Here is a 27965-nt window from a genome sequence, read left to right as displayed (position 1 = left end):
TTACATACTCACCACAATAAAAAATTAATTAAAAAAAATTTTTAAAAGCTAGCTATGATTCAAAAATTCTGTTTTTCAACTGCAGTGATAATGGTATATAATGGAAAACAATCTATTTATTCCATTATAATTTAATATTTAAAATCAGAATTTGTGTAGATATTGTCAAAAAAATTCATTGGAGGATGTACAGTTTTGCAAAAACAGTAATAACTAAAAATATGTGTATGGTTACATAGATATGTATGCATATATATGTATAGAAAGACATATGAATATACGGAAGTGCATGTATGGCTGTAACTGTAGGCATGTGTATATTCATGTTTATGTGTACTCCATATAGTTTCAAATATAAAATGAAGCACATAGGGGGCATAGTTATGGATACTTACCAGACAAAACCAAACAACTCATTGGATTGGTTTATCTGCTTTGAGGGTTTAGGACTGCAGTCTTGTGGGGTAAACTCAGTCAGTTGGCACAATATAGCCTCTTAAGACAATGTTCTACATCCTAGTTTGGTGAGTAGTGTCCGGGGTTTTAAAAGCTTGTAAGCGGACATCTAACATGCAACTATTCGTGTCTGCTCATCTGGAGCAAAAGAGAAAGAAGGAAACCGAAGACTCAAAGAAGAAACTAGTCTACAGAGTGATCTACACATACAACTGCTTCATCTACCTTGAGACCAGAAGAACTAGATGATGCCTGGCTACCACTACTGACCTTTCTGACCAGGGACACAATAGATAGACAGAATGGGAGAAAAATATAGAACAAAACTCAAATTCCAAAAAAAAAATGACCAGACTTACTGGACCAGTAGAGACTAGATGAATCCCCGAGATTTTTGCCCTGGGATACCCTTTAAACATGAAACTCAAACCACTCCCAGAGGTTATCCTTCAGCTAAATGACAGATAGGCCCATAAAATAAATGATATCAACTTTGAGTACTGTGCTCCTCTAAATAATGATCTAAATGAAACCAAATGGTAAGCATTTTCCCTAGACCAAATATGAGAAGGTAAGAGGGGACAGGGAAACTAGATTAAGGGAAGCAAAACAACCAGAATGGAAATAATGAGAATGCTGATATATTGTGGAAAATGTTTAGAAATTGTTAAATGAGAACCTAAACTTTCACCAAAAGCACAATAAAATATTAATAATCAGAAATTGAAATGTCTAAGTCACAATTTTCACCAGAGTCTATTCTGTTGCTAAGCCATTCGTTGTTATCAGCTGCTGTCGAGTTGGCTTTGATTCACAGTGACCATCGCCCAGTCCTGTGCCATCCTCATAAGCATTGCTATGTTTGAGCCCATTGTTGCAGCCACTGTATCAATCCATTTTGAGGGTCTTCCTCTTTTTCACTGACCCTCTACTTTACCAAACATGACGTCTCTCTCCAACGATTGGTCCCTCCTGCTGACAGGTTCAAAGTAAGCAAAACAAAGTCTCACCATCCTTGCTTCTAAGGAGCATCCTGGCTATACTTCTCCAAGACAGATTTGTTCATTCTTCTGGAAATCCATGGTATATTAAATATTCTTTGCCAATAGCACAATTCAAATGTGTCAACTCTTCTACAGCCTGCCTTTTTCATTGTCCAGCTTTCACATGCATAAGAGGGGAATGAAAATACCATGGTCAGGCTCACCTTAGTCATCAAAGTGACATCTTTGCTTTTTAACACTTTAAAGAGGTCTTTTGCAGCAGATTTGCAAAATGCGATTTGTCGTTTGATTTTTCTGTTTTGAACATTTTGTTGTGCTTTAGGTGAACGTTTACACAGCACATTAGTTTCCCATTCAATAATTCATACACAAAGTGCTCTGTGATAATGGTTGCAATCCCTGCAATGTGTCAGCGCTCTCCCCATTTCCATCCTGGGTTCCCCAATTCCATTTGTCCAGTTTCCCTGCCCCTTCCTGCCTTCTCATCTTTGCTTTTGGGCAAATCTTGCCCATCTGATCTTGTGTGGTTCTAAGGAGCACAATCCTCACAGGTGTTACTGTTTATTTTATGGGCCTGTTATTTGGCTGAAAGGTGTTGTCCGGGAGTGGCTTCAGTTCCAAGTTAGAAGGGTGTCTTAAGGCGATAGTCTCAGAGATTCCTTCAGTCTCTATCAGATTAGTAAGTCTGGCCTTTATGAATTTGAATTTTGTTCTACATTTTTCTTGCACTCTATTCGGAACCTACTATTGTGTTCCTGGTCCGAGCAGTTGGTAGTGGTATCCTGGCATCATCTAGCTCTGGTTTCTGGCTTGAGGAGGCTGTGCTTCATATGGGCCATTAGTTCTTTGGGCTAACTGCTTCCTTGAGTCTTTTTTTTTTTTTTTCCACTCTCCTTTGCTCCAGTCAGGAGATCCACAGATATATCTTAGATGACCACTTACGAGCTTTTAAGACCCAAGACTTTACTCACTAAAGTAGGATGTAGAACATTATTTTTATGTTATGCCAATTGACCTGGGTTTACCCTGAGACTATGGTCCTTAGTCCTCAAGCCCAGAAATTCAGTCCCACAAGGTATTTGATTATGTCTAAGAAGTTTCTGTAAACTGTGCTACATATTCTATTATATATATGAATATATATGCAGTACATACAAACATGAAAGCAGAAATATCCACAACCATTCCTATATATGATGTGGGTATACTCCTGTACAACCTCCCAAACCTATTTAGCATACATATCTACCTATGTATCCACTCATAAACTATTGTTTGTTGTTACTGTTGGTGCAGGATTGTATATGGACAGTATTAACCGTACTTGCCCTTTATTCTTGCTTACCTCTCAGTGTCTTCGTTTGCCTTGGTCACATTGTGCTGACTTCCTCCATATTGTGTACTGCCTTTCCCTTTCACCTGAATGAACACTTCGTGGCATAGTGGTTAAGAGCTTGGCTGCTAACCAAGAGGTCAGCAGTTCAAATCTACCAGCTGCTCCTTGGAAACCCTATGAGGCAGTTCTACTCTGTCCTACAGGGCCGCTATGAGTTGGAATCGACTCCATGGCAACGGGTTTGGTTTTTTGTACTATCTAATTAGTGATTCTCCCTCCCTCCTCCTTCCATCCTAAATAACCATCATAAATTGTTTCTTTCTGTGTGTAAACCTTTCCTTGACTTTTTATAATAGTGGTCTCATACGATATTTGTCCTTTTGTGATTGACTTATTTCACTCAGCATAATGTCCTCCAGATTCATCCATGTTTGAGATGTTTTGTGGATTCATCATTTTCTTTATTGTTGAGTAGTATCCCATTCTGTGTAGTTACCACAATTTGTTTATCCATTCATTTGCTGATGGACACTTAGGTTGTTTCCATCTTTTTGCTTTTGCGAATAATGCTGCAGTGAACATGGGTGTGCTTATGTCTATTTGTGTAATGGCTCTTATTTTTCTAGGATATATATCTAAGAGTGAGATTGCTGAATCATACAGTATATCTATTTCTAGCTTTTTAAGGAAGTGCCAAACCATTTTTCCGTAGTGATTGTACCATTTTACACTCCCACCAGCAGTATCTAAGAGTTCCAATCTCTCCACAGCCACCCCAGCATTTGTTGTTTTCTGTTTTTTTTGATCAGTGCCATTATTGTAGGGGTGAGATAGTATCTCACTGTATTTTGATTTACATTTCTCTAATGGATAGTGGGAGCCCTGGTGGTGCAGTGGTTAAGCATTCAGCTGCTAATGAAAAGGTCAGCAGTTCTAATCCACCAGCCATTCCTTGGAAACCCTATAGAGAAGTTCTACTCTGCCCTATAGGGTTGCTATGAGTCAGAATCGACTCAATGGCAATGGGTTTGGGGTTTGGCTTTTATAATGGTTAATGATCACGAGCATCTCTTCATGTGTTTGTTAGCTGTCTGATGTCTTCTTTGCTGAAGTGTCTATTCATGTCCTTTGCCCAATTTTTAATTGGATTGTTTGTCTTTTTGTTGTTGAGATGTTGAAGTTTTCTATATATTTTAGAGATTAGACCCTGTGGTGCAATGGATCACTTTTGTGTGGCCTTTCTCGCCATAGTCTTGTAACACCCATCCAGGTGATTGGGTGGGACTGTGCAGACAGGGTAATTGTGGCCCACCAAAGGGATTGGTCAGTTTTGCCATCCTGTTTGGCTTGACGTGAGCCATCCCAGAAGCAGGAGAGAGAGGATTCCACTACCACCAGGGAAGGAGAGCCAAGAGTGGAACGTGTCCTTTGGACCCAGGATCCCTGCGCTGACAAGCTCCTGCAACCAGGAGACAGTGAGAGCTGTAACACACAAAACAACGAGAAGCTGTGGCAAAGAAACCGTGGCAGGAGAGACTGGCAGGAAACAGTGCAGTGGGCTTCCCAGCCCACAGAGCAGGAAAGCTGAGTGCCTTTGGGCTGAGGCTTACTGGAGGAGTGGGGTGCTTCTGGGCATTTACTGGCAGAGCTAAAAGAGCTGTGTAACACTTTCCCCTGAGCACAGCAGAGGCTGAGGGGCTAGAGAGAGCCATGCCTGTGGCACGACTGGGAAGAGGTTGTCCTGATGGAAGAACTGTATCCTGAGTGTTCCTGGGCCTGAATTGTAACCTGTTACTTCCCTAATAAACCCCATAATGCCTGTGAGTTCTTTGTGGCCATTGTAATGAATTATCAAACCCATCACATAAGTAGAGAGTGCTAAGGGAGGGATGATTGGTGTTAGAATCGGTAAAGACGGCAGAGAGAGGAGGCATGTCTGACCTCGGCTTCACAGGAATCAGCCTTGGGCTGTTGATCTTGATTCTCCTTCCCCCTTATCAAGTTAAAGGAGGTCAGAAGCTGCCCTCACACCATTTTTACAGACTCTTGCCAGTTATGTCATTGCCAAAAAGTTTTTCCCAATCTGTAGGTTCTTTTTACTCTTTTGGAGAAGTCTTTTGATGAGCATAAGTATTTAGTTTTTAGGAAGTCCCATTTATCTATTTTATCGTCTGCTGTTTGTGCATTTTTAGTTATGTTGATCGTCTATTTATGCCATAGATTAGGGCCTTTGGGCTTCTCCTTATGTTTTCTTCCAGGAACTTTATAGTTTTAGGTTTTACATTTAGGTCTTTGATTAATTTTGAGTTAGTTTTTGTGTATGGTGTGAGGTATGCATCCTATTTCATTTTTCTGCAGATGGATATCCAGTTTTGCCAGCAACATTTGATGAAGAGACTATCTCTTCCCCATTTAATGGACTTCGACCCTTTGTCAAACATCAGGTATCCGTCGTCTGATTTCTCGAGTGCTTCTTCCATGGGCATTGATTGTTGATCTAAGAATGAAATCCCAATTTCTTTACCATTTATCATGATGTTGTTTATTGGTCTAGCTGTAAGGATTTTTGTTTTCTTTATGTTCAGGTATAAATCATACCGAAGGCTATAGTCTTTTACCTTCATCAGTAAGTGCTTTAAGTCATCTTCACGTTTGGCAAGCAAGGTTGTGCCATCTGCGTATTTCAGGTTGTTAATGAGTTTTCCTCCAATTCTGATGCTGCATTCTTCTTCACAGAGCCCAGCATCTAGGATTATTTGTCAGTAAGTAGACTGAATAAGGTGAAAGAATACAACCCTGCCACATACCTTTTCCAGTTTTAAATCAAGCAGCCCCTATAGCCACAGTCTGAATATTACTGGTTGAAACTTTACACGTAGACAGAATATTCTATATTCAATATGAAGAGTAGGAAGAGAGAATGTCTTCAACAGCACTAAGAAAACTGGAAGCCAAAAAATTTTAAGGAAGTGGTCAATCTTAAATGTTGAATATAGGTAAATCAAGGAGAAAATGAACAGAGAAAAATTACACTGTAGTGAACCACATCTCTTTTCTGCTAAACCTTCTTATGGCTTAAGTCTGCTCAACACTTTGGGGATATGGGGGGAGAAATAAAATAATTGAGGTGTCCTCTATAGGGTCGCTGTGAATCAGAATTGACCCAGTGGCAGTGGGTTTGACTTTTGTTTTTTATGTCTCAGCTATCTAGCACTGCTATAACAGACATACAGGTGGATGGTTTTAACAAACAGAAATTTATTCTCTCACAGTTTGTTGTTGTTGTTGGGTGCTGTTGAGTTGGTTCCAACTCAACACGACTCTGTGTACAAGAACAAAACCCTGCCTGGTCCTGCACCATCCTCACAATCGTTGTTACACTTGAGCCCATTGTTGCAGCCACGGTGTCAATCCATCTCATTGAGGTCTTCCTCTTTTTCGCTGAACTGCTCTGGAGGAAGGTCCTTGTCATCAATCTTCCCCTGGTTGAGCAGCTTCTCAGCACAGGAACCCTGGGTCCAAAGGATGTGCCAGCTCTTCTTTCTTGGTGATAGAAGGTCCTTTCCTCTCTGCTCACTTCTTTCTTTTATGTCTCAAAAGACAGTGCCTCAAGATACAAACTAATCCTGTAGATTTCATCCTGCCTCATTAACATAACTGCCTGTAATCCTACCTCATTAACATCATAGAGGTTAGAATTTACAACACATAGGATAATCACATCAGATCACAAAATGGTGGGTAACCACACAATACTGGGAATCATGGCCTAGCCAAGTTGAAACACATTTTTGGGGGACACAATTCAATTCATGACACCTATCTTCAGAAAACCTGATTTACTTCTCTGCTTAACTCCTGTATATACAATAAACTACAATCTCCTCACCAGCAATGTCTATTGTTCATCCATTACTCTAATCAACTTTTGCAACTTTTTCTCAAGAATATCTCTTAACTTTCTATTTCTTTGTTGTGTATGATGACAGAAAACAGCAGATGTAGCAATAATTGTTGCCAAGTGCTTGACATTTAATTTAGCTATTCAGAATGATGACTCTCTTGATGGCTGGAATAACTTAACTTGGATACTGTTCAGGAAGGGGTAAGGTGATAGGGACATAACACCACTGATCACATCTCTCCTCTTTGTTAACCTTGTAAAAATGAAAGATTAGGGATGAATGAGAGGCCATCATGATTTTCTCTTCAAAAGCCTATGCCTACAGGGTAGAACTTCTGGCAAATATTTTCAAAAGAAACACTCAGCTGACATGTTTCTTTGGTCCTTGTACTTTCTTCCTCCTTTCTGCAGACACAATGCTTATAGTTGTGGAGCCATCTTATGACCACAAAGATAGAAATCATATGCTAGGGGTGGTGTGTCAGAGAGCAAGAAAGAGCCTAGTTCCTTGCTGTTATTCTCAAACAGCTGCATCAGCCAAGGACTGCCTACCTCTGGACTTATTATATGAGAAAAAACAATCCCCTTTTTGTTTGACTCACTATAGTCTGTTTTTTTGTTGCTCGAAGCACAATCCTACCCAGACATTTGATTGTCTGCCTTCTCTACCAGATCATAAGATGTCAGACACGAGGTCTGTATTTGCTCCCTATGTGAGATAGAAGCTTTCATAGCAAGTAATAGAAAACGCAAGTCAAAGCTGCTTTACTCTTTTTTTTAAATAATTTTTATTGTGCTTTAAGTGAAAGTTTACAAGTCAGTCTCTCACACAAAAACCCATATACACCTTACTACACACTCCCAATTACTCTCCCCCAATGAGACAGTCTGCTCTCTCCCTCCACTCTCTCTTTTTGTGTCATTTTCACCAGCTTCTAACCCCCTCCACCCTCTCATCTCCCCTCCAGGCAAGAAATGCCAACATAGTCTCAAGTATCCACCTGATCCAAGAAGCTCACTCCTCACCAGCATCCCTCTCCAACCCATTGTCCAGTCCAATCCATGTCTGAAGAGTTGGCTTTGGGGATGGTTCCTGTCCTGGGGCAACAGAAGGTCTGGGGGCCATGACCACCAGAGTCCTTCCAGTCTCAGTTAGACCATTAAGTCTAGTCTTACGAGAATTTGGGGTCTGCATCCCACTGCTCTCCTGCTCCCTCAGGGGTTCTCTGTTGTGTTCCCTGTCAGGGCAGTCATCAGTTGTAGCCGGGCACCATCTAGTTCTTCTGGTCTCAGGATAATGTAGGCGCTGGTTCATGTAGCCCTTTCTGTCTCTTGGGCTCATAATCACCTTGTGTCCTTGGTGTTCTTCATTCTCCTTTGATCCAGGTGGGCTGAGACTAATTGATCCATCTTAGATGGCTGCTTGCTAGCGTTTAAGACCCCAGATGCCACTCTTCAAAGTGGGATGCAGAATGTTTTCTTAATAGATTTTATTATGCCAATTGACTTAGATGTCCCCTGATACCATGGTCCCCAGACTCCCGCCCCTGCTACGCTGGCCTTCGAAGCATTTGGTTTATTCAGGAAACTTCTTTGCTTTTGGTTTAGTCCAATTGTGCTGACCTCCCCTGTATTGTGTGCTCTTTCCCTTCACCTAAAGTAGTTCTTATCTACTATCTAATTAGTGAATACCCCTCTCCCACCCCCCTCCCTCCCCCCTCTCATAACCACAAAAGAATGTTTTCTTCTCAGTTTAAAATATTTCCCAAGTTCTTATATAATGGTGGTCTTATACAATATTTGTCCTTTTGCAACCGACTAATTTCACTCAGCATAATGCCTTCCAGGTTCCTCCATGTTATAAAACGTTTCACAGATTCCTCACTGTTCTTTATCGATGCGTAGTATTCCACTGTGTGAATATAATTTATTTATTAATTCATCCGTTGATGGGCACCTTGTTTGCTTCCAGCTTTTTGCTATTGTAAACAGTGCTGCAATAAACATGGGTGTGCATATACCTGTTCCTGTAAAGGCTCTTATTTCTCTAGGATATATTCCAAGGAATGGGATTGCTGAATCGTATGGTAGTTCTATTTCTAACTTTTTAAGGAAGTGCCAAATCGATTTCCAAAGTGGTTGTACCACTTGACATTCCCACCAGCAGTGTAGAAGTGTTCCGATCTCTCCACAGCCTGTCCAACATTTATTATTTTGTGTTTTTTGGATTAATGCCAGCCTTGTTGGAGTGAGATGAAATCTCATTATAGTTTTGATCTGCATTTCTCTAATGGCTAATGATCGTGAACATTTCCTCATATATCTGTTAGCTACCTGAATGTCTTCTTTAGTGAAGTGTCTATTCATATCTTTTGCCCGTTTTTTAATTGGGTTGTCTTTTTGCAGTTGAGTTTTTGCAGTATCGTGTACACTTTAGAGATCAGACGCTGATCAGAAATGTCATAGCTAAAAACTTTTTCCCAGTCTGTAGGTAGTCTTTTTACTCTTTTGGTGAAGTCTTTGGATGAGCGTGTTTGATTTTTAGGAGCTCCCAGGTATGTAGTTTTTCTTCTACGTTCTTTGTAATGTTTTGTATACTGCTTATGCCATGTATTAGGGCTCCTAACGTTGTCCCTATTTTTTCTTCCATGATCTTTATCATTTTAGATTTTAGATTTAGGTCTTTGATACATTTTGAGTTAGTTTTTGTGCATAGAGTCAGGTATGGGTCTTGTTTCATTTTTTTGTGGATGGATATCCAGTTATGCCAGCACCATTTGTTAAAAAGACTGTCTTTTCCCCATATAACTGTTTTGGGGCCTTTGTCAAATATCAACTGCTCATATGTGGATGGATTTATATTTGGATTCTCAATTCTGTTCCATTGGTCCATGTATCTGTTATTGTACCAGTATGCTTTACTCTTTAACTCTACATAATGGGAGATCCAAAAGTAGGACAGACTTTAGAGCTGACATAATTCCATTACTACAGCTCCATTTCTCTGCTATTCTTTTGGCATTGCCCTCCCCCATGTGCTGGCTTCACACTCACGTTGCCATGAAAATGACAGCAATTCTAGACCTCACATCTAAGCTCAGTCCAGAGGGAGTGTCAGGGACTTCTGGAAGTTCTCCAGGAAGAGTGAGAAAAAAACTTTCTTGGAAGCATCTAGCCAATCTATCCTTACAAGTCACTGATGTGAACTGGGGCACATGAATGATCCTAACCCAGTTCCTGGTAAGAGGGTGATATTTTTGTTAGACCAGTCTGGACCACTCCCAAAGCCGAGAGTACTAAGCAACAGGGACTGTAGCTAAGAGGGAAGGATCTCTGAACATCAAGGTTCTGTTGGGAAGTAGGAAGGAGAGAATGAGTGCTGAGTAAGTCCAGAACTCATTTTTATATTCCCAGCACTTGTATACATACCAAAAACCAAACCTGTTGCCGTTGAGTCAATTCTGACTCACAGTGACCCTATAGGACAGAGTAGAATGGCCCCATAGGGTTTTCAGGGAGTGCCTGGTGGATTGAAACTGCTGATCTTTTGGCTAGGAGCCATAGCTCTTAACCACTACGCCACCAGGGTTTCCGATCTGTATACATACAGCACTTAAAAATAGTTTTAAAAATTGTTTATTCTTTATCTCAACTATAAATTCCTTGGGAAAGGGAAACGTGTTTTATGCTTGTTTATACTACTCCTGAAGGCCCTGGGTGGCACAGTTAAGCACTTGACGAGTAACCGAAAGTTTGACAGTTTGAACTTACCCAGAAGCACCTTGGAATAAAGGCCTAGCAGTCTGCTTCCAAAAGGTCACAGCCTCAAAAACTCTGCGGGGTGCATTTCTACTCTGACACACAGGGGGTTGCCCTGAGTCAGAAGGGGCTCCCCAGCAACTGGTATAGTACTCCTAGTGACTAACTCAATGTGGCAAACATATAGGAACTTAAAAGCTGTTGATTTTTTCTGTCAACAAGCCTCAGTGAGAGGAAGAAATGCCCTGAATTATTTTATCTGCTAGATTCTGTTGCCGACTGCTAAATTTTCTTTCTAATCAATTTTTTTGACTCCCAAGACTTTAAGCTGCTGGGGTAGACAGGAAAAATCCCAAACGGACAGATTTACATTTATCCAACAACTGTATTAACGTACTAGTGACTTTGTCTGGAAATGTAAACCATAGATGAGTCCTTAAAGTTCCCTTTTCTTACCAAAATGAAGAAACTGAAAAAATGAAGATGTTCAGCTTCTCTAGGAACAAAGCTGCCAAGCTTAAAAGTTCCAAATCCTCCAGAAGTCCAGGGAAAAAAGTTTACTGCTGACAACAAAAGATGACTTACTCATGATTTGCAAAGGTGTGAACAGTTTATATTCTCCATGGAGAATTAAACCTGCCACGGAGGAAAAAAAAGCATGGCTCTATATTAAAATTTCATCACCAGGCAAATTTTGATCATCACTGAGTCCTTCCTACACGGCTCTCCTATTAAAGATTATTAAAAAAAAAAAAAAGTTTGGGATAGTAAGGTGATACTGTCTTGACCACCAGAACAGCTAGCACTGGTGAACCTGCCTCTTTGTGCTTCTGATTTGGGAACTGACAAAGGTTCCAGTCTCAAAGCTGACCCTTGCTTTGACCTGGGGTTAGTCACTGACTCACTCAGCTTCACTTGCAAAATAGGAATCAGAAGAGCCGTTTTTGTCATGATAGGGACCAAACGAGATTCAGTACTTAAACACAATCCAGACACAGAATTTTAATCATTTGATACACATATTTCCTCAACCAAGCACCCAAACGTTCCAACTAATGCTAACCGTTCATCTAGCCTCCAAATGGATCAGGAACTTAGCAAAGGAAGGAAGCGGCCTGCGCCAGCCTTGCTCAGGGACCGCTGTCCGGTGTCGCAGTTTGGGGGTGACTCGACCCCCGCGCCAAAACCGAGGATCGTAATGTGTGTCGCGGTCTCGAGTCCCGAATGAAGGGCGTCATCGAGCGTCTCGCCCAGACTTCGCCCTTCGGGGAGAGAACAGCGGGAGCCTGGGGAGGGCAACGCGGTACCACGATTGGAATCACCGCGAACTGGACCGCTGCGGCGAGCCCCACTTGCCGCGTGTCGCACGCAAGGGAAAGGGGCGGGGAAACGAGGGCAAGAACAAAATGGCGGCGCCGCCGCGCGTCTCGGGGTGGGCAAGCGCGAGCCTGGACCTTCAGGACCGGAAACGGGCCAGGGAGAGAATAGGCAGGGCTGCTTACCCGGAAATGCCTGCGGGCCTCGGCCTGGCGTGCGGCCCGGCAGTCTCCGCGGTTTCGGGCCGAGCGAGTGCCGAGAGAGTGAGGGAGCCCGCTGGCCCGCCGAGCCCTCAGCTCACCTTGCCACTCACTAGGAGGCGGGGCCCTTATTAGGGCGGCGATCCCACGGCGGGGTAGGGAGGGCGAGGGGCCCATGAATCCTGGATCTTGCCCTGCTAGAGAGTTTGGCCAGTCCGCGGTCAAAAGCGTGGTCTCCCCGACCTATAGGGGAAGGGCAGGATGGACGGGATCCTAACTCCCAGAGAATCCGCAAAGTTCATTGCAGAAAACAGTCAGGATGTGTTCATCGACGGTGCAGGCGTGCGGAGTGTGGCCGAGCTGCTGCTCGCGAAGGCCTCGGGGCCGGACCTGCGTGTGGCGGGGTGGAAGACCCTTCATGAGCTGAATCCCAAGGCGGCCGACGAGGCGGCGGTCAACTGGGTCTTCCTGACAGACACGCTTAATTTCTCCTTTTGGTCGGAGCACGACGAGCACAAATGTCTGGTGGGGTACAAAGGAAAAACGTACAGTGGATACTGGTCTCTGTGCGCCGCGGTCAACCGAGCCCTCGACGAAGGTTGGTGCAACATCTTCCCGTCCAAAGTTTCCTGGGGTCCCAAGGAGCGAGTTGGGAGGTGGAATAATGTGTTAATCAGGCAGACCTGAAGTTCTTCATTGCCAGCCCTTCGGCTTAATATAAAAGTACCAGAAGAGGCCGACATTAAATCTTTAGTGGAAATGATCGTAATATTTACCGTTATGCATAAGCATAAAAGTGAGCTTGCTAAAAAATGGCACTTTGATGACACATGAAGAACAAAGGGGTAGCTATTAAAAAACATTTAAGCTGCCAGAATACACTTGATGTAAAATTACAGTTAAGTACATACAAGCAAATAGAAAATGAAGGTTCTTCTGATTTTTTAAATTATTTTTTCACACTTTTGCTGCATTCTTCTAACACTCTTACTTGGTTTCATATTAGTTGTGTGTTGTAAAGGCAATCGTCTGATGAATATACAAATATGAAGTTCCTCTGAAAAAAAATTTTTTTCTTTAAAGGGATTCCAATAACTAGTGCCTCCTACTATGCCACAGTGACCCTGGAGCAGGTTCAGCATATATTCCGTTCTGACACAGACGTTCTCATGCCTTTGATAGAAGACAGGCATAGGATTCTCAATGAAACCGGGAAAATTCTGCTTGAGAAGTTTGGAGGCTCTTTTCTTAATTGTGTCCAAAAAAGTGAACAAAGTGCACAGAAGTTAATGCATCTGGTAGTTGAAAGTTTTCCTTCGTACAGAGATATAACTGAGTTTGAGGTGAGTTGCTTCTGTTGGGAATTTTAGAATTCTTAAGGATCCTTAATGAGTTAACTCTCCTACTTCCAGAACTCCTTCTGAGAATAGAAACTAAAGTTTGGAAGTTCATTCCCTGTAGATAAGAAATAGTAACTGATTTCTAATGAGTATATCAGCATTACTCTTCTGTCCCTTTTTTCTCTGTACTTTTCAAATGTTTCAAACCTAACCCTCAGTATGATATTGTCACTTGAGGGTAAGGTCCTTTTAGTACTTCAGAAAATTTGGATGAAAATCACAACGCATACTAAATTCTACTCTAATAAGAAGGGTTTTTTTTTTTTTTTTTTGCAAAATTCAAATGTATGTACTGTGGGTTTTCTTTTTCATACTCAGCATACTTGAATGATATTGTTTGCTTTATGGTACAAAAAAACATTGACTAGATGTATTTTTTAATGGTGAACATTTTTCTCTTCTTCCAGGGTGCACCTGGATTTTGTTTTTGTAAAATTCTTTTAGAATCCTTTATCACTGTGTATTTTAATTGTGACACAGAATTGGAGGCAACTTCAGAGGAATCATATAATATAAATTTATTCATTGAATAAGCTAATGGATACATAGACCAAATTGAAATTTTATAGCTATCGTCTGTAATTACAATTCAGTAACAATAACAACTAAAATTACCAATAATACTGTTTTCATTGCTCCTTATGACTTACAAGGTGTTTGCACATACAATCTCATTTGATCCACAGAACAGCTCTGCAGGGCCTAAGGACTAGATGCATTGTCCCCATCTTACAGATCAGGAATCAAGTCTGAGAGGTTAAATAGTCAAGAAATAAGTAGCTAGCCTTTCAAGTCTACATTTTGTCAGTCTGCCTCCATAAAATGAGAGGTGCCTGATTATGTTAGTTAACATTCTTTTAATTGCAAGTGGCAGACAAAAACTAGAAAAAGTTTGAATGAAGACTTTTTGAATGGGATTGGGGGCAGGGATATAGCTGCTTCATGAACATCCAGGACCAGGGACTCAAATGCCATCAGGATTCTGTTTCTCACCTTTTGCTTCTGTGATGCCACTTTTACTGCAGACACATTTCTCCATGAAGTAGAAAATGTAACTCTTCATGAATTTTACATCTTAACTGCTTCAGCCATCAAAGAAAGGGAGGTGCTCTTTCTCAGTTCCAGTTCCAAAAGTCCTGGACAAGGACTGATTGACCTGGCAAGGATTATGACCAATTAAGTGTGGATGGGGCAGAGGCAGTTCCTAGAAGACAGGCCCTAGGCCACTGTTGAATTTCATTATGTTTCTGACTGACCATTTTACTAATGCAAGGGTTACTTTGAGGTTAGTCTTTGTCTTTGAGGTATAAATCATTTCAGCTGTTTCTTTTTTCCAGGAAATTGTGGATCAAGTTCTTTGCAACATCATTCAGGCTATCTAAAGATAGTAAACAGTGTGTGAAAGAAATCTTATCTAACTGCCATTCATGCATGTAATAATCCATATATTCTAGAATCTACAGGGTTGTAGTAGAAGAAAGACTAAGGTTAAATTTATCATGACGTCAGGATGGAATGAATTTGGAACACCGTGTAGTTTACTTTCAAGTTGTCCTGTGTTGAATTTGTGTTTTGGAGTAAAGAAGTGAATGTTTTTGTAAATAATAGTATTGATATAGCAAGCATTTACTGAGAGTATTTTATTTACAGCACAGTGCTTTTGATTTGCTTTGCTGAAAAGTTCAATTTTTAAAAGATGCACTAGGATATAGATTAATTTTAAAATTGGTACATTGAGCCATTTCCCATCAGTACTAATTTCTAAAATACATTCTTACAGAAAAATCCTTGAAATGTAACAAAAATCACACCTAAAAATCTTAACACATTTTTAAAGAAATAGGCTTTTGATCTTTTTTTTTTCCATACAGTAGCAAGTGAGATTATCATTGGTGCTTGCCCAAAAACATTGTATTTTTGTAGCCCTTATGGTTTTTTTATGGCACCTAACAATACTGAACACATGTGGGCGCGTCGTAATGCCTTGATCAGTCAATTTAAATTTGAAGTGTTAAATTCAAATATATCTTTTTATTCATATTTTTAAATTTTCTAATTGCAAAAGTAAAAATATTAATTTTGGAATTTGTACAGAGAAGCAATAGCCATTCAATCACCCAGAGATAACCACTGTGTACAATTTGGTCTTTTTCTATGTGTGTGAATACATGGATCCAGGAACAAAAATAGGATCATGCTGTGTAAGTTTTTAAATTTAACGTTGTATTATGAACATCTTTCTAATGTTGATAAAAATTCTTTTCAAAGCACCATTTTTAATGGCTTCCCAATATCCCACCATATGAATGTACAGTACCATAATTATTTGTCAGCTGTTTTTAGTTTTATGCAGTTATAGGCTATACTGTACACTGCTTAACTAAATCTTTCTAGAAACCATAATTATTTCCTTAAAATGGATTCCTAGTAGTGAAATTGCTGAGCCAGAACTTAGCTGGGATTTTCAATGCTAACTACTCTCCAGAAAGATGATAACCAGGACTGTTAGCAAATGAAAGTGCCCTTTCTCTACCCCTTCACCAACATCGGTTGCTATATTTTTTAATCTTTGACAATTTGCACAAATACAGTTGTAATTGCTTTAAATATGTACTTATTTACTCAGACTACTTTTCATTATTAGACACTAAGAACAAATTAATGAAGTTAGAAATTTTAAAGATTTAGATCTGTTTCCAAAGCTGGCTGTGCCCCAGAATCACTTAGGAAGCTCAAAGTTCAGATTATGTTTCCAAGTCCCATCCTCAAAGATTCTGATCAATAGATAAAGGAAAAGAGAAGCTACTTGGGGTGACCTTTAAATGGCTCTGATTTAGACAGGCAGTAACTATGTGAAAGTCCTAAGTAATGAATCTGCTTCCTGAAGCTAGCATCTTGACTCTGACGTACTGATAAATATACATGGGAAATGTCACATTTGTGATAGTTCAGTAGATAACATTTATAATCTTTAACCTTTCCATTTGTTCATGATAAATTTATTGAAAAATTTTTTAATGAAAATTAACTCGTGGTCATAGAGTTTTCATTGATAATTATATTATATAAAGGTATTTTGAAAATAGTGTGTTCACAAAGCAATATTATGGAACATATAGGGAATTGTTATTTTGGGATTTACTGGTAGTTTCAGTAATATCAGTTAATACTTTAGAGACCCAGAATTTGATTTCTAAAACCATAACCAGCTTATTAAGAAAATGTTTTATAGATCAAATTTATTTTTAGATTCTTCCCTTAAATCTTTGTGTGTGTGTTTTCATTTTAAGTGGTATTATAATCTTTATGATGTACTAGACCGCTGCCATGGAAACAGTGGTCACAATTAGACAATTTATACGTTTTCTCAGGTGCTATTGCTGATTTTGTTATACAGGTTTGGTCCTAGTTTTGTCCATTTTGCTTTATGATCTTGAAAAATAGCTGTAATAGCTTCTATCTATTGTAATAAGGAGCCCTGGTTAAGGAGAGCTCAACTGCTAACTAAAAGGTTGGCAGTTAGAATCCATCAGCTCCTCCTCGGAAACTCTACAGGGCAGTTCTGCTCTGTCCTATAGGGTCACTGTGAGTCAGAATCAATGGCAATGTTTTGTTTTTTTTTAATGGTAATAAACTTTATGGTATAATTGTATTTAATAAACAGTTGAGTTTTATGTCTTGCTTTTTATAAACTAGACCTGGAGCTAGAAACCTTGCTAGTGTATATAAGGCCAGTTTATATAGAGGAACAATTGCCATGTTGCCACATTGGATGAGTTTGGGAATATAGATTCATAGCATCATGTAGGAATGCTTCTTGATGGTGATTTGTGCCCCCAGCACTAATTTAGTTTACAGACTTTACACATGTCCAAAAATGACCATATGTGTTTGCCCTGGAAAACACAACCCTGAATTTCCTAACGGCAACCTTAGTATTAATTTACTTAGTAAAAGTAGGTCTGGATTGATTTCAGTAGATGTGCCGTAAGGTTAAGCAATAGTAGATTCTTTCTCATTATTATAGAGTATCATTGAAGTTTTCTTAGGACCATATTTTTGCAAATAACGTGCTCACACATATAATGTGTGGCATAGCTTGCTTACAAAAATAGCAAGGGGGGTTGTGTGGTTGGCAAAAAACAAATATCGCACGCACTATTTGCACAGAAATGTAAAGAAAGGAGTTTTTATTATCATCTTATGGAACTCCTATTTGTATGGAGCCTTTCTTGAGGAATTTAATTTTCCATTTACTCATTTATGTCATTTACTTACTAAAATATTTTCTGAGATGGTCAGGAGATATTTTGGGAGCCAGTAATATTAATTTTTCCCATTTAGCAGACAAGCAGTTGTATAAAGATGATGTGAGGTTTTTACCATTGGTATTAGGACTAGAAGTAAATTGTAATTAATCTGTCTTATGCTTTCCATGGTCTATACTGATCTTCATTTGTAGTTTTACAGAAAATTCCTGAGTTAAATTATAACCTACCATCTTATAATGCTTGGTTAAATTTGTTTCTTCATGTATAAATATAGTCAGGTTGTTTTAGTATGTGGACTTACATATTGACTTTGACCATTTGCAAAAATGGTAGAGTAGATAATTCTGGTTGTTGACCAATTATATTTTAATCACTGATGTAAATTTACATTAATCATATTATCTGAAAAGAGTTAAAAATTAGTGAATGCTGTGATTATCTTAAAAAATGAACTTCGGAATGATTACTTTCTTTATACTCTTCGGTGTTTTATTCAATTAAGGGGAATTGCTGTTGAAATCATAAATATATATACATGTATGTATGAAATTTAAGAAACTTTTCAAAGGACTAGCCACTAGACATAATAAGCTATCAGATAATGGTGACACCTAGAATGTGTATATGGAGTAATGCCAGTGAAAAAGAATGCTAAATAGTACTGATTACATAAATTGCATCTTATGTGCCAGGAAAAAAATAGGAAGTAAATCTGTAGCAATGTAGAAAATTTAATGTTTATTAGACCTTTTTTTTCTGTAAAAAGTCTATAAATTCTTACCAACAAAGTAAGAAAGATTATTCTGCCCCTGAAAAATGTTTATAACATGCACCTTTTTTTTATACCATGCATAATAAAGCTTTCAGATACCTGGGTAACACTTATATTCTCTTCATTCATCAGGGGAAAAGGATTTCTTTTTATAAACGGGCCCAAATCCTTGTGGCAGATACATGGAGTGTGTTAGAAGGAAAAGGAGATGGCTGCTTTAAGGACATCTCCAGTATCACCATGTTTGCTGACTACAGGTTACCTCAGGTTCTTCTTCATCTTGGGGCCCTGAGATACTCTGATGAACTACTAAAGAAGCTTCTTAAAGGTTTGCAACCTAATTAATTCTTTGTGATACAATGAATTGTTGAATATCCATTTAGTTTTGTTAACACATTCTTCTTTGTTTTAAAAAAGGCACTATTTATTGCTAAAAGTATATGTTAAAAAAAACACAAGAGGAATTAAAACATAGGGGAAATTGCTGTTTTTTTTTTTGTTTACCTGTAGAATACTGGTATTGTCTAAATAGCGCTATTTGGACATTATAATTTCAGAGCCTAATAAAAAAATGAAACCTAAATTTGTTACATAAGGTGTGCAACACTGTGACAGTTCAGCTGAAGAGCATTGTGATGTAAAAGGCGGACTGAGAGATAGGTAGTGTGTAGTGGATTTGGAGTAGGAGACGCCAGGGTCTGCCACTGGGTTACCTCACACAACTCAGGCACTTCTCTAGGCTTATTTATTCACCATTATTGCATTAGATTACTGATTCTCAAGAGCGGAAGCCTTATTAAAATATGTGAATATAGATACATTGGGTTGAGAAGAATTGGTGAAAATTAGCTTTTTGTTTTTTAAATATTGCTTTGTATAAGAAAATTATGTTGTTTGATTTTCATGTTAATATGACATGTTAATTTCTTCAATTGGGGACAAGATTTTCTGCTATTAATTTTTTTTGAAAAGTAGTTTTACAATTGAATTGTTTTGTTTTGTGGAATAGACTTAAATCCCTGAAGAGAGAAATAACATAGAATATAAAAGTACCGTTATTCGCATGGTTGATTCTGTCAGGTTTTTATGCCACCTCGGGCAATCCATTTGTCCCTGTGTTTCCTCTTTTGATAAAGAACATACAATCTTATGTAGTAATGCTCATGCCTTGGGTCACTAAGGGTTGGATACCTTTAAAAGGGACAACATTTAGCTGTCATGGCTTTTATATACAGCTGTATTTTTTATATCTTTTTCTGGCTTATGTACGCACTGTTCATTCCTATCTTTAAGCATTCTGTTGCAGGGTTTCCCTCATTCAGATGTTGTTTTTTCAGTTCAGATTCAACACATTGACAGAGACTTAGCTCAAATGCTACTTTTCGGCATAAGCTTTTCCTGACTCCTCAATTTTCATAGCACTTAAATGTCTCTGCTAGTGTGAAAAAACCGGTGAGAAGGGATTATCCACCATAGTTGTACACAGCCATCTGAATTTTTTTCTCCCATCCATTTCAGTTCCAGAGGCTTTTTCCAGATGTCCAGCTATAGTTGTTACTGCATCCAATATACCTGGCTTCTAAAAGGGTACTCTGGTATCCTTAGATATATGGACAGCTACTGTTAAGTGAACTCTAACTCATAGTGGCCCTATGTACAGCAGAATGAAAAGCTGCCTGGTCCTGCATCATCCTCAGGATTACTGGCATGTTTGAGTCCATCGTTGTGGCTGTTGTGCCAGTCCATCTCACCTAGGGTTTCCTTTACCCACGTTGGCCCCCTGCTTCACCAAAGTTTGTCCTCCTGTGTCAATTGATCTCACCTAATCACATGCCCAAAACAAGCAAGTCAGATAATGTTCTGTTGTAATCCATAAAGTTTTCATTAGCTAATTTCCAGAAGTAGATCACCAGGCCTTTCATCCTAGTCTGTCTTAGTCTGGAAACTTTGCTGAAACCTGTCTACCATGGGTGAACCTGCTGGCATTTGAAATACCAGTGGCATAGCTTCCAGCATCACAGCAACATGTAAGCCATGGCAGTGTAACAAATGCTGATGGGTGGTGGCAGCTGTCCTTAGGGTAGACAAATTCCTTTCCTCTTTATTTAAGCAAAATTGGATTTTTTTTTTTTTTTAAAGAACTTTAGTGGAAAACTAGGGGAGAAAAAAATAAAAAGAAACGATGAAAGTGAAGGGATATTCAAGTATAGTGCACTGATTTTTTTTTTTTTAAAACCTATCTTAAGTGAAGGAGCCCTGGAAAAATGGTTAAAGAGCTTGCCTGCTAACCAAAAGGTCAGCAGTTTAAATTGACCAGCCGCTCTTTGGAACCCTTACGGGGCAGTTCTACTCTGTCCAATAGGGTCACTGTGAGTTGGAGTCGACTCAATGGTAATGGGTTTGGTTTTTTGTGTATGTGTGGATCTTATGTGAAATCTAGGGCCAGGTTGGCTTGACTGGATGAAGTTGGAACTTTCTTTAACTGGTTTCCAGTGATACTGCTTCCAAACCTGTGGATGTGCTATACTTATGTTCCTTTCCCTCTCCCCTTTTCGGGAAATCTCCAGTTTTCAGCCCTTGGAAGCTCTATCTAGATTTCTGTCTGCTTTATCTTTAACCCATCTCTTTACCAAAGGCATATTTCTTAGCAGTTATGAAGACTGACATGCAGTCTGGCTAAACCTAGATTTTTCACTGTGATTCTAGGGCTGACTTTTAGGTCTAATATGGTGGCATTATTACCTTCCTTGACTCTAATCTATGCTTATCAGTCCTCTCAAATGGTTTCAGTCATTTTCAAGTGTTTTTCTGTTTCAAAGTTCATGTCTGCATTCTATACTATAAGCTTGCTCTATCAGTTATTGTGTTGGTTTCCTTGGGCTGCCATAGCAAATTACCACAAACTAAGTGGCTTAAAACAACAGAAATTTACTGTCTCATAGTTCTAGAGGCTAGAAATCTAAAATTCAGGTGTCAAACAGGGCCATACTCCCTCTGAAGGCTCTACAGGAAGATCCTTTCCAGCCTTTTCCTAACTTCTAGTGGCTCCCAGCAATCCTTGGTGTTCCTTGACTTGTAGCAGCATTACTCCAATCTTTCCCTCTATCTTACCTGTGTGTCTCCTCTGTATCTTTCTGTCCTCTCCTTATATAAGCATACCAGTCATTGGATTTAGGGCCCACCCATCTGCAAAGACCCTTTTTCCAAATAAGGTCACCTTCACACAGGTACTGGGGGTTAGGACTTAAGCATAATCCTTTTGGGAGACACAATTCAACCCACTATAGTTATCTATTGCTGTATAACAAATTATGCTAAAACTTAATGGTTTAAAATAACAAACATCACAGGTTCTACAGGTCAGGAATCTGGGTGCTGCTCTCAGCTGGGGCTGCAGTCTCATCTGATGGCTTGACTTGGGGGCAATCTGCCTTCGAGTTCACTGTCATGGTTGTTAGCAGGCCTTGGGCCCTGACCACATGGTTCTCTCTACAGGTCTGCCTCCCCACAGGGCAGCTGGCTTCTCCCAGGGGGTGAGAGATCCAGGATAGAGCGAGAATACAAGAGCATCCCAGACAGAAGCCACAGTCTTTTGTATCCTAATTTGGAAGTAACATTCCATCATTTCCAGTAAATTCAGTTTGTTAGAAACAGGTCATTTAATGTAGCCCACACTCGAGGGCAAGGGATTACACAAGATGGGGAAGACCAGGAAGCAAGAGTTTGGGGGGTCATTTTAGAGGTTGTCTACCACAGTTGTCTTTTCTTATTTAGCTTTGAGGCCTGGAATTCATACATGATTTGGCAATTCCGCAAGTTGATAGCCAAGTTTGAAGGACTTATTTAGCATTAGAATTGAAGAAGGATGGTTGTATGCTAGTACTTGGGGCAAAATAAGGAAATGGAGGGAGCCAGTTAGTGTTTACACTGCCCTCGTGGTGCAGTGGTTAAGCACTTGGTTGCTAACCAAAAGGTTGACTGTTCAAACCTACCAGCTGCTCCATGAGAGAAAGATGTGGCAGTCTGCTACCGTAAAGATGAAAGCATTGGAAACTGAACGGGGCAGTTCTACTCTGTACTATAGGGTGGCTATGAATCGACTCCATGGCAGTGGGAGTTAGTGTCTGTTCTCCTACCTGCCCCATTGATCAGTGCCTAAACCTAGGGGAGAAGTGGGTACAGGGGACATAAGGAACACTACTTTAGATCCCAGGTGACAGAGTGGAGCCCAGAGGGGCTAGGTGCATTTTCCCTACTTCTGTGGATCACAGGGTCTCTGGGATACATAGAAGCTTTATGTGTCGGGGTACAGATTGGTGGCCAAAGGCCAAATATAGCTTGCCATGCATTTCATTTGGCCTGAACAGTGCATTAAGCAATTTTTAATTAGTTGCCAACACTAATGAAATTAATTAAACACTAATTAAATTTTCTCAGTTGCCAATTTGAATTATTTGAAAATTAGGAGATCTCAGTAGTTGGAAAATAAGGCATTGGTGCTAGAATGATGCCTGAGATCGCAGGATAGAATTTTGCAAGACCAACAACTTATTCATTGCAAATACCTTTTTTCAACAACATAAATGGTGACTATACACATAGACCTCACCAGATGGAATATACAGGGATCAAATCAGCTACCTCTGTGGAAAGAGACAATGGAGAAGCTCAATATCATCAGTTCTAACAAGGCCAGGGGCTGACTGTGGAACAGACCATCAAGTGCTCCTATGCAAGTTGAAGCTAAAGCTGAAGAGAATTAGAGCAAGTCCATGAGAACCAAAATAAGACCTTGAGTATATCCTGCCTGAATTTAGAGACCATTTCAAGAATAGATTTGACACATTGAACATTAATGAATGAAGACCAGACAAGTTGTGGAATGACATTAACGAAATCGTACATAAGGAAAGCAAAAGGTCATTAAAAAGATGGGAAAGAAAGAAAAGACCAAAATGAATGTCAGAAGAGACCCTGAAACTTGCTCTTTAACATCAAGTAGCTAAAGTAAACAGAAGAAATGACGACATGAAGAGCTGAACAGAAGATTTCAAAGGGCAGCTCAAGAAGACGAAGTATTATAATTACATACGTGAACACCTGGAGTTAGAAAATCAAAAGGGAAGAACACTCTTGGCATTTCTCAAGCTGAAAGAACTGAAGAAAAAATTCAAGCCTTGAGTTTTAATATTGAAGGATTCTATGGAGAAAATATTGAACAATGCAAGAAGCATCAAAAGAAGATGGAAGGAATAGGCAGAGTCACTGTATCAAAAAGAATTGGTCCACATTCAACCATTTCAGGAGGTAGCATATGATCAAGAACCGATGGTGCTTCAGGAAGAAGCCCAAGCCGCACTGAAGGGATTGGCAAAAAACAAGGCTCCAGGAATTGATGGAATACCAATTGAGGTGTTCCAGTAAACGGATGCAGCCCTGTAGGTGCTCATTCATCGATGCCAAGAAATTTGGAAGACAGCTACCTCACTAGCCGACTGGAAGAGATCCATATTTATGCCCATTCCAAAGAGAAGTGATCCAACAGAATGCGGAAGTTATCTAACAATATCATTAATATCACAAGTAAAATTTTGCTGAAAATCATTCAGAAGTGGTTGCAGCAGTACATGGAAAGGGAACTGTCAGAAATTCAGCCAGATTCAGAAGTAGACACAGGGTGAGGGCAATCATTGCTAAAGTAAGAGAGATGGCCTTGGATGAAAGCAGAGAATACCAGAAAGATGTTTACTGGTGTTTTATTGACTATGCAAAGGCATTTCACTGTGTGGATCATAACAAATTATGGATAACATTGCAAAGAATGGGAATTCCAGAACACTTAATTGTACTCATGAGGAACCAGGACATAGACCAAGAGGCATTCATTCCAATAGAACAAGGGGATAACTGTGTGGTTTAAAGTCAGGAAAGGTGTGTGTCAGGGTTGTATCCTTTCACCATACTTATTCAGTCTGTATGTTCAGCAAGTAATCCAAGAAGGTGGACTATCTGGAGCACAGCATGAGGATTGGAGGAAGACTCATTAACAACCTGTGACACGCAGATGGTACAACCTTGCTTGCTGAAAGCAGAGAGTACTTGAAGCACTTACTGATGAAGATAAAGACTATAGCCTTCAGTATGAATTACACCTCAACATAAAGAAAACAAAAAACTCACAACTGAATCAACAAACTATATCATGATAAATGGAGAAAATATTAAAGTTGTAAAGGATTTCATTTTACTTGGATCTGCCATCAATGCCCATGGAAGCAGCAGTCAAGAAGTAAAATGATCCGTTGCATTGAGTAAACCTGCTACAAAAGACCTCTTGAAAGTGTTAAAAAGCAAAGATGTCACCTTGAGAACTAAGGTGTGCCTGACCCAAGCCATGGTGTTTTCAATTGCCTCATATACATGTGTTGGCGAAGAACATTGAGTATACCTTGGACTGCCAGAAGAAGGAACAAATCTGTCTTGGAAGAAGTACAGTCAGATACATCCTCCTTAGAAGCAAGAATGGCAAGACCTCATCTCACGTACTTTGGACATGTTATCAGGAGAAACCAGTCCCTGGAAGAAGGACATCATGCTTGGTAAAGTAGAGGGTCAGCAAAAAAAGAGGAAAACCCTCAATGAGATGAGTTGACAAAAGGCTGCAACAGTGGACTCAAGCTGAACAACAATTGTGAGGATTGTGCAGGACCAGGCAGTGTTTCCTTCTGTCGTACATGGGGTTGCTCTAAGTTGTAGCTGACTCCATGGCACCGAACGACAACACATAAAAACCAAACTTTGACTTCTCTTGTAAAAGTAGAGAAATAGGAAAACATTGGGTCTACCTGTAGACAGGGCAGCACACACCCTGTAGTTCACCACAGTTTGCATCTGCCTGCTTCATCCATTGCATTAATGCCTGAGTTTAGATTTGGTTTAAATTACCAAAACTAAAATATATCCGAGGCTTACAGTTTATAATTAGTGCTATTTTAAATACAGGCAGTAGTTCGTTCTGTTGTACATGGGGCTGTGTAAGTCAGAACTGACTCGACATCCCCTTACAACAACAGTATATTTCGTTCTGCACTGAAGTTTTGTGTAGAGTTTATATCATCGAGTGTTAATATTTCTTGTTCTGATTTTTTTTCCCCTTGCAGGAGAAATGCTCTCATATGGGGATAAGCAAGAAGTAGAAATCAGAGGGTGCTCAGTTTGGTGTGTTGAGCTGATCCGGGATTGTCTTTTGGAGCTTATTGAAAAAAAGGGTGAAAAAATGAGTGAAGAGATCAATGCCATTCTTCTGGATTATTACTTATGGGACTATGCTCATGATCACAGGGCCAAAATGAACGGAATTCCATTTCATCGCATACGTTGCATATATTACTGACCTGAAGTGTAAACTGATCCAAGGAAACCTCCCTGCGTTTGTCTGTCACTTGTACAGTTCTGCTTGGATAGTAAGAGAAGATGGTACAGACCATAGGAACAAGAAAATTGATTATTCAGTCCCCACTGAAATTTTTTTCCTGACATGTCACTATGTATGCCTGACTTTATCCTTTTTTGCCTATTTAGTTTTGACTACGTTTATCCTTTCTGCGGACACATGATTGATAGAAATAATGAAGAAATTGTAATGCCTTCCCCTTTTAAGTCTTAGATTTCTTAAAATTAATCATGCCTTATAAAATCTGATTCATCTTCAGTGAGAATATTTTGTTCAATTTATATCTTTTCTTGAGGTGCAGTAATTTTTTATATGCTTTAATCATTTGATAGTAAAAAAGAAGAGAGAGGGTAGGGTCTTTGATGTATGAATGCTGTCGCTCTTGTAAAATCAATCTTGACTATTTAAAATTTTTTTTATTGGTAATGATATTGGGTACTGTATGTGATGATTTTCAGTTTAGGATATCTGCCAAGGATTTTTTCCCCAGAGTAACTGCATTGGAATTGAATAAAGATTTTTAAAACTTTTTTTAAACCTGGAATGGATTATTTCATTAAAATAGAATTTACCACATACAATTTAGAAAGGTTTACAATAGATTATTTACTTTCTGTCGCAGAACTCTCATTACCTACCAAGCACCTTCACCTTCCTTCTAACAGAATCTCCTTGATTTTCTTAGGTATCTACCTTGTTTGCTTGCGTTCAATTTGTGTGAATCAGAAAAATGTGTCTTTTCCCCAAGCACTTTACTGCCATCTGCTGGAAATTTGTCATAACCTCACAAATGACCATGATTATGCTTGTCGATGGAGCTCAGGTTGAGCAGTGGTTAAGAGCTCAGGCTGCTAACCAAAAGGTTGGCAGTTCGAACCCACCAGCTGCTCCTTGGGAACCCTATGGGGCAGTTCTACTCTGCCTTATAGGGTTGCTATGAGTCAGAATTGACTCAATGGCAATGGTTTGGCATTTTTGGTATGCATGTGAGTGGGGACCTCTGGAGCTGTGCAGTGCACAACTTGCACAATCATAAGGGGTGATCCTATATCCATCCCTCCCCCATATGAGTCGAGGGAAGGTGATTCCCATCTCCAGTTCCAAAGGTAGATCTGGATTATACGAATGGTTTGACCATTCCTGGCAATCCTATTTTCCTTGCCTGTGATCAGTAATAGATATATAATCAAGTTCTGTCCAGTCTCATAAAGGGAAGTTTGCTGGGAGTCATCTGGAAAAATTTTCTTCACTTTTAAGAAAGATATAAAAGGAGAAAGTCTTTCTTCCTCTGAGTAACGTTCTGTCTAAGTGTGATGCCTGAAACTATAATAGCCATTTTGTGGAGCCAGAGCCTTGATTTACCTACCATGCCTGAGCCCATTGTACCTGTGAACTTTATACCTAAGATAACACATTTTCTTATTACAGCCATCATTTTGAATTAGTTTTCTGTAACTTGTAGTAGAAAGCATAATAACTAGTACTATAGTTTTCAATTTAACCCTTGAAGTCAAAATTTAAATTCTCTGAGTCAGTATCAGGCATGAGAAATACCCATGTAGTTTTTGTGGTAAAGACCTCTTGCTGTTTCCTGGCATCCACCCATGCTCCTTACATAGTTTAGCTGATACCCAGAAATACAGACTTACTTCCCCAGCCTCCTTGGCAGCTACTTATGGTCATGCCACTAATCTCTGGTCAGTAAGATGAAAGCAAAAATGTAATGTGGTAGTTGCTGGGGACCTTCCTGTCAGCCGTTTGCACTCTTCAATTTCATTGCTTTTTCAATCCTGCCAAGATTAGAACATAGACATCTTGGATCATGATCTCAGGTCATTAAAATGAGGGGTTGCAAAATGGTGATAGTCTATCACTGATTATTTTTTAAGCTAGGTATTTTTCTGTTAAGAAGAACTTGTCCTCATCAACTGTTCGGTTATGTTTTGAGGTATGTTTGTGCCCAAAAGGCAGAATAAATGTTTGATTTTTCCCCTTTGTTTACCAGTTTTCACAACAATGAGTTTGTATCCTCTGAAGGTAACCAATTTTGTGGAGGGGAGTATCCTTATGACACTAATGATCTTTATGTTTGA

At 39.5% G+C, this 27965-nt stretch overlaps 1 protein-coding gene across 1 annotated transcript; it reads left to right on the top strand.

The window, feature by feature from the left end:
• Positions 1-11996: 11996 nt before the first annotated feature.
• Positions 11997-26400, top strand: QNG1 (Q-nucleotide N-glycosylase 1). The gene is made up of 4 exons (XM_049896421.1): positions 11997-12574; positions 13060-13319; positions 18552-18747; positions 25580-26400. Exons 1-4 carry the CDS (start codon positions 12238-12240, stop codon positions 25810-25812), a joined length of 1026 nt encoding a protein of 341 aa, XP_049752378.1. The 5' UTR covers positions 11997-12237; the 3' UTR covers positions 25813-26400.
• Positions 26401-27965: the final 1565 nt, after the last annotated feature.

Source organism: Elephas maximus, chromosome 9 (assembly GCF_024166365.1).
Source record: "Elephas maximus indicus isolate mEleMax1 chromosome 9, mEleMax1 primary haplotype, whole genome shotgun sequence".
NCBI lineage: Eukaryota > Metazoa > Chordata > Mammalia > Proboscidea > Elephantidae > Elephas > Elephas maximus.
This window is presented reverse-complemented; position numbering and strand designations above follow the sequence as displayed.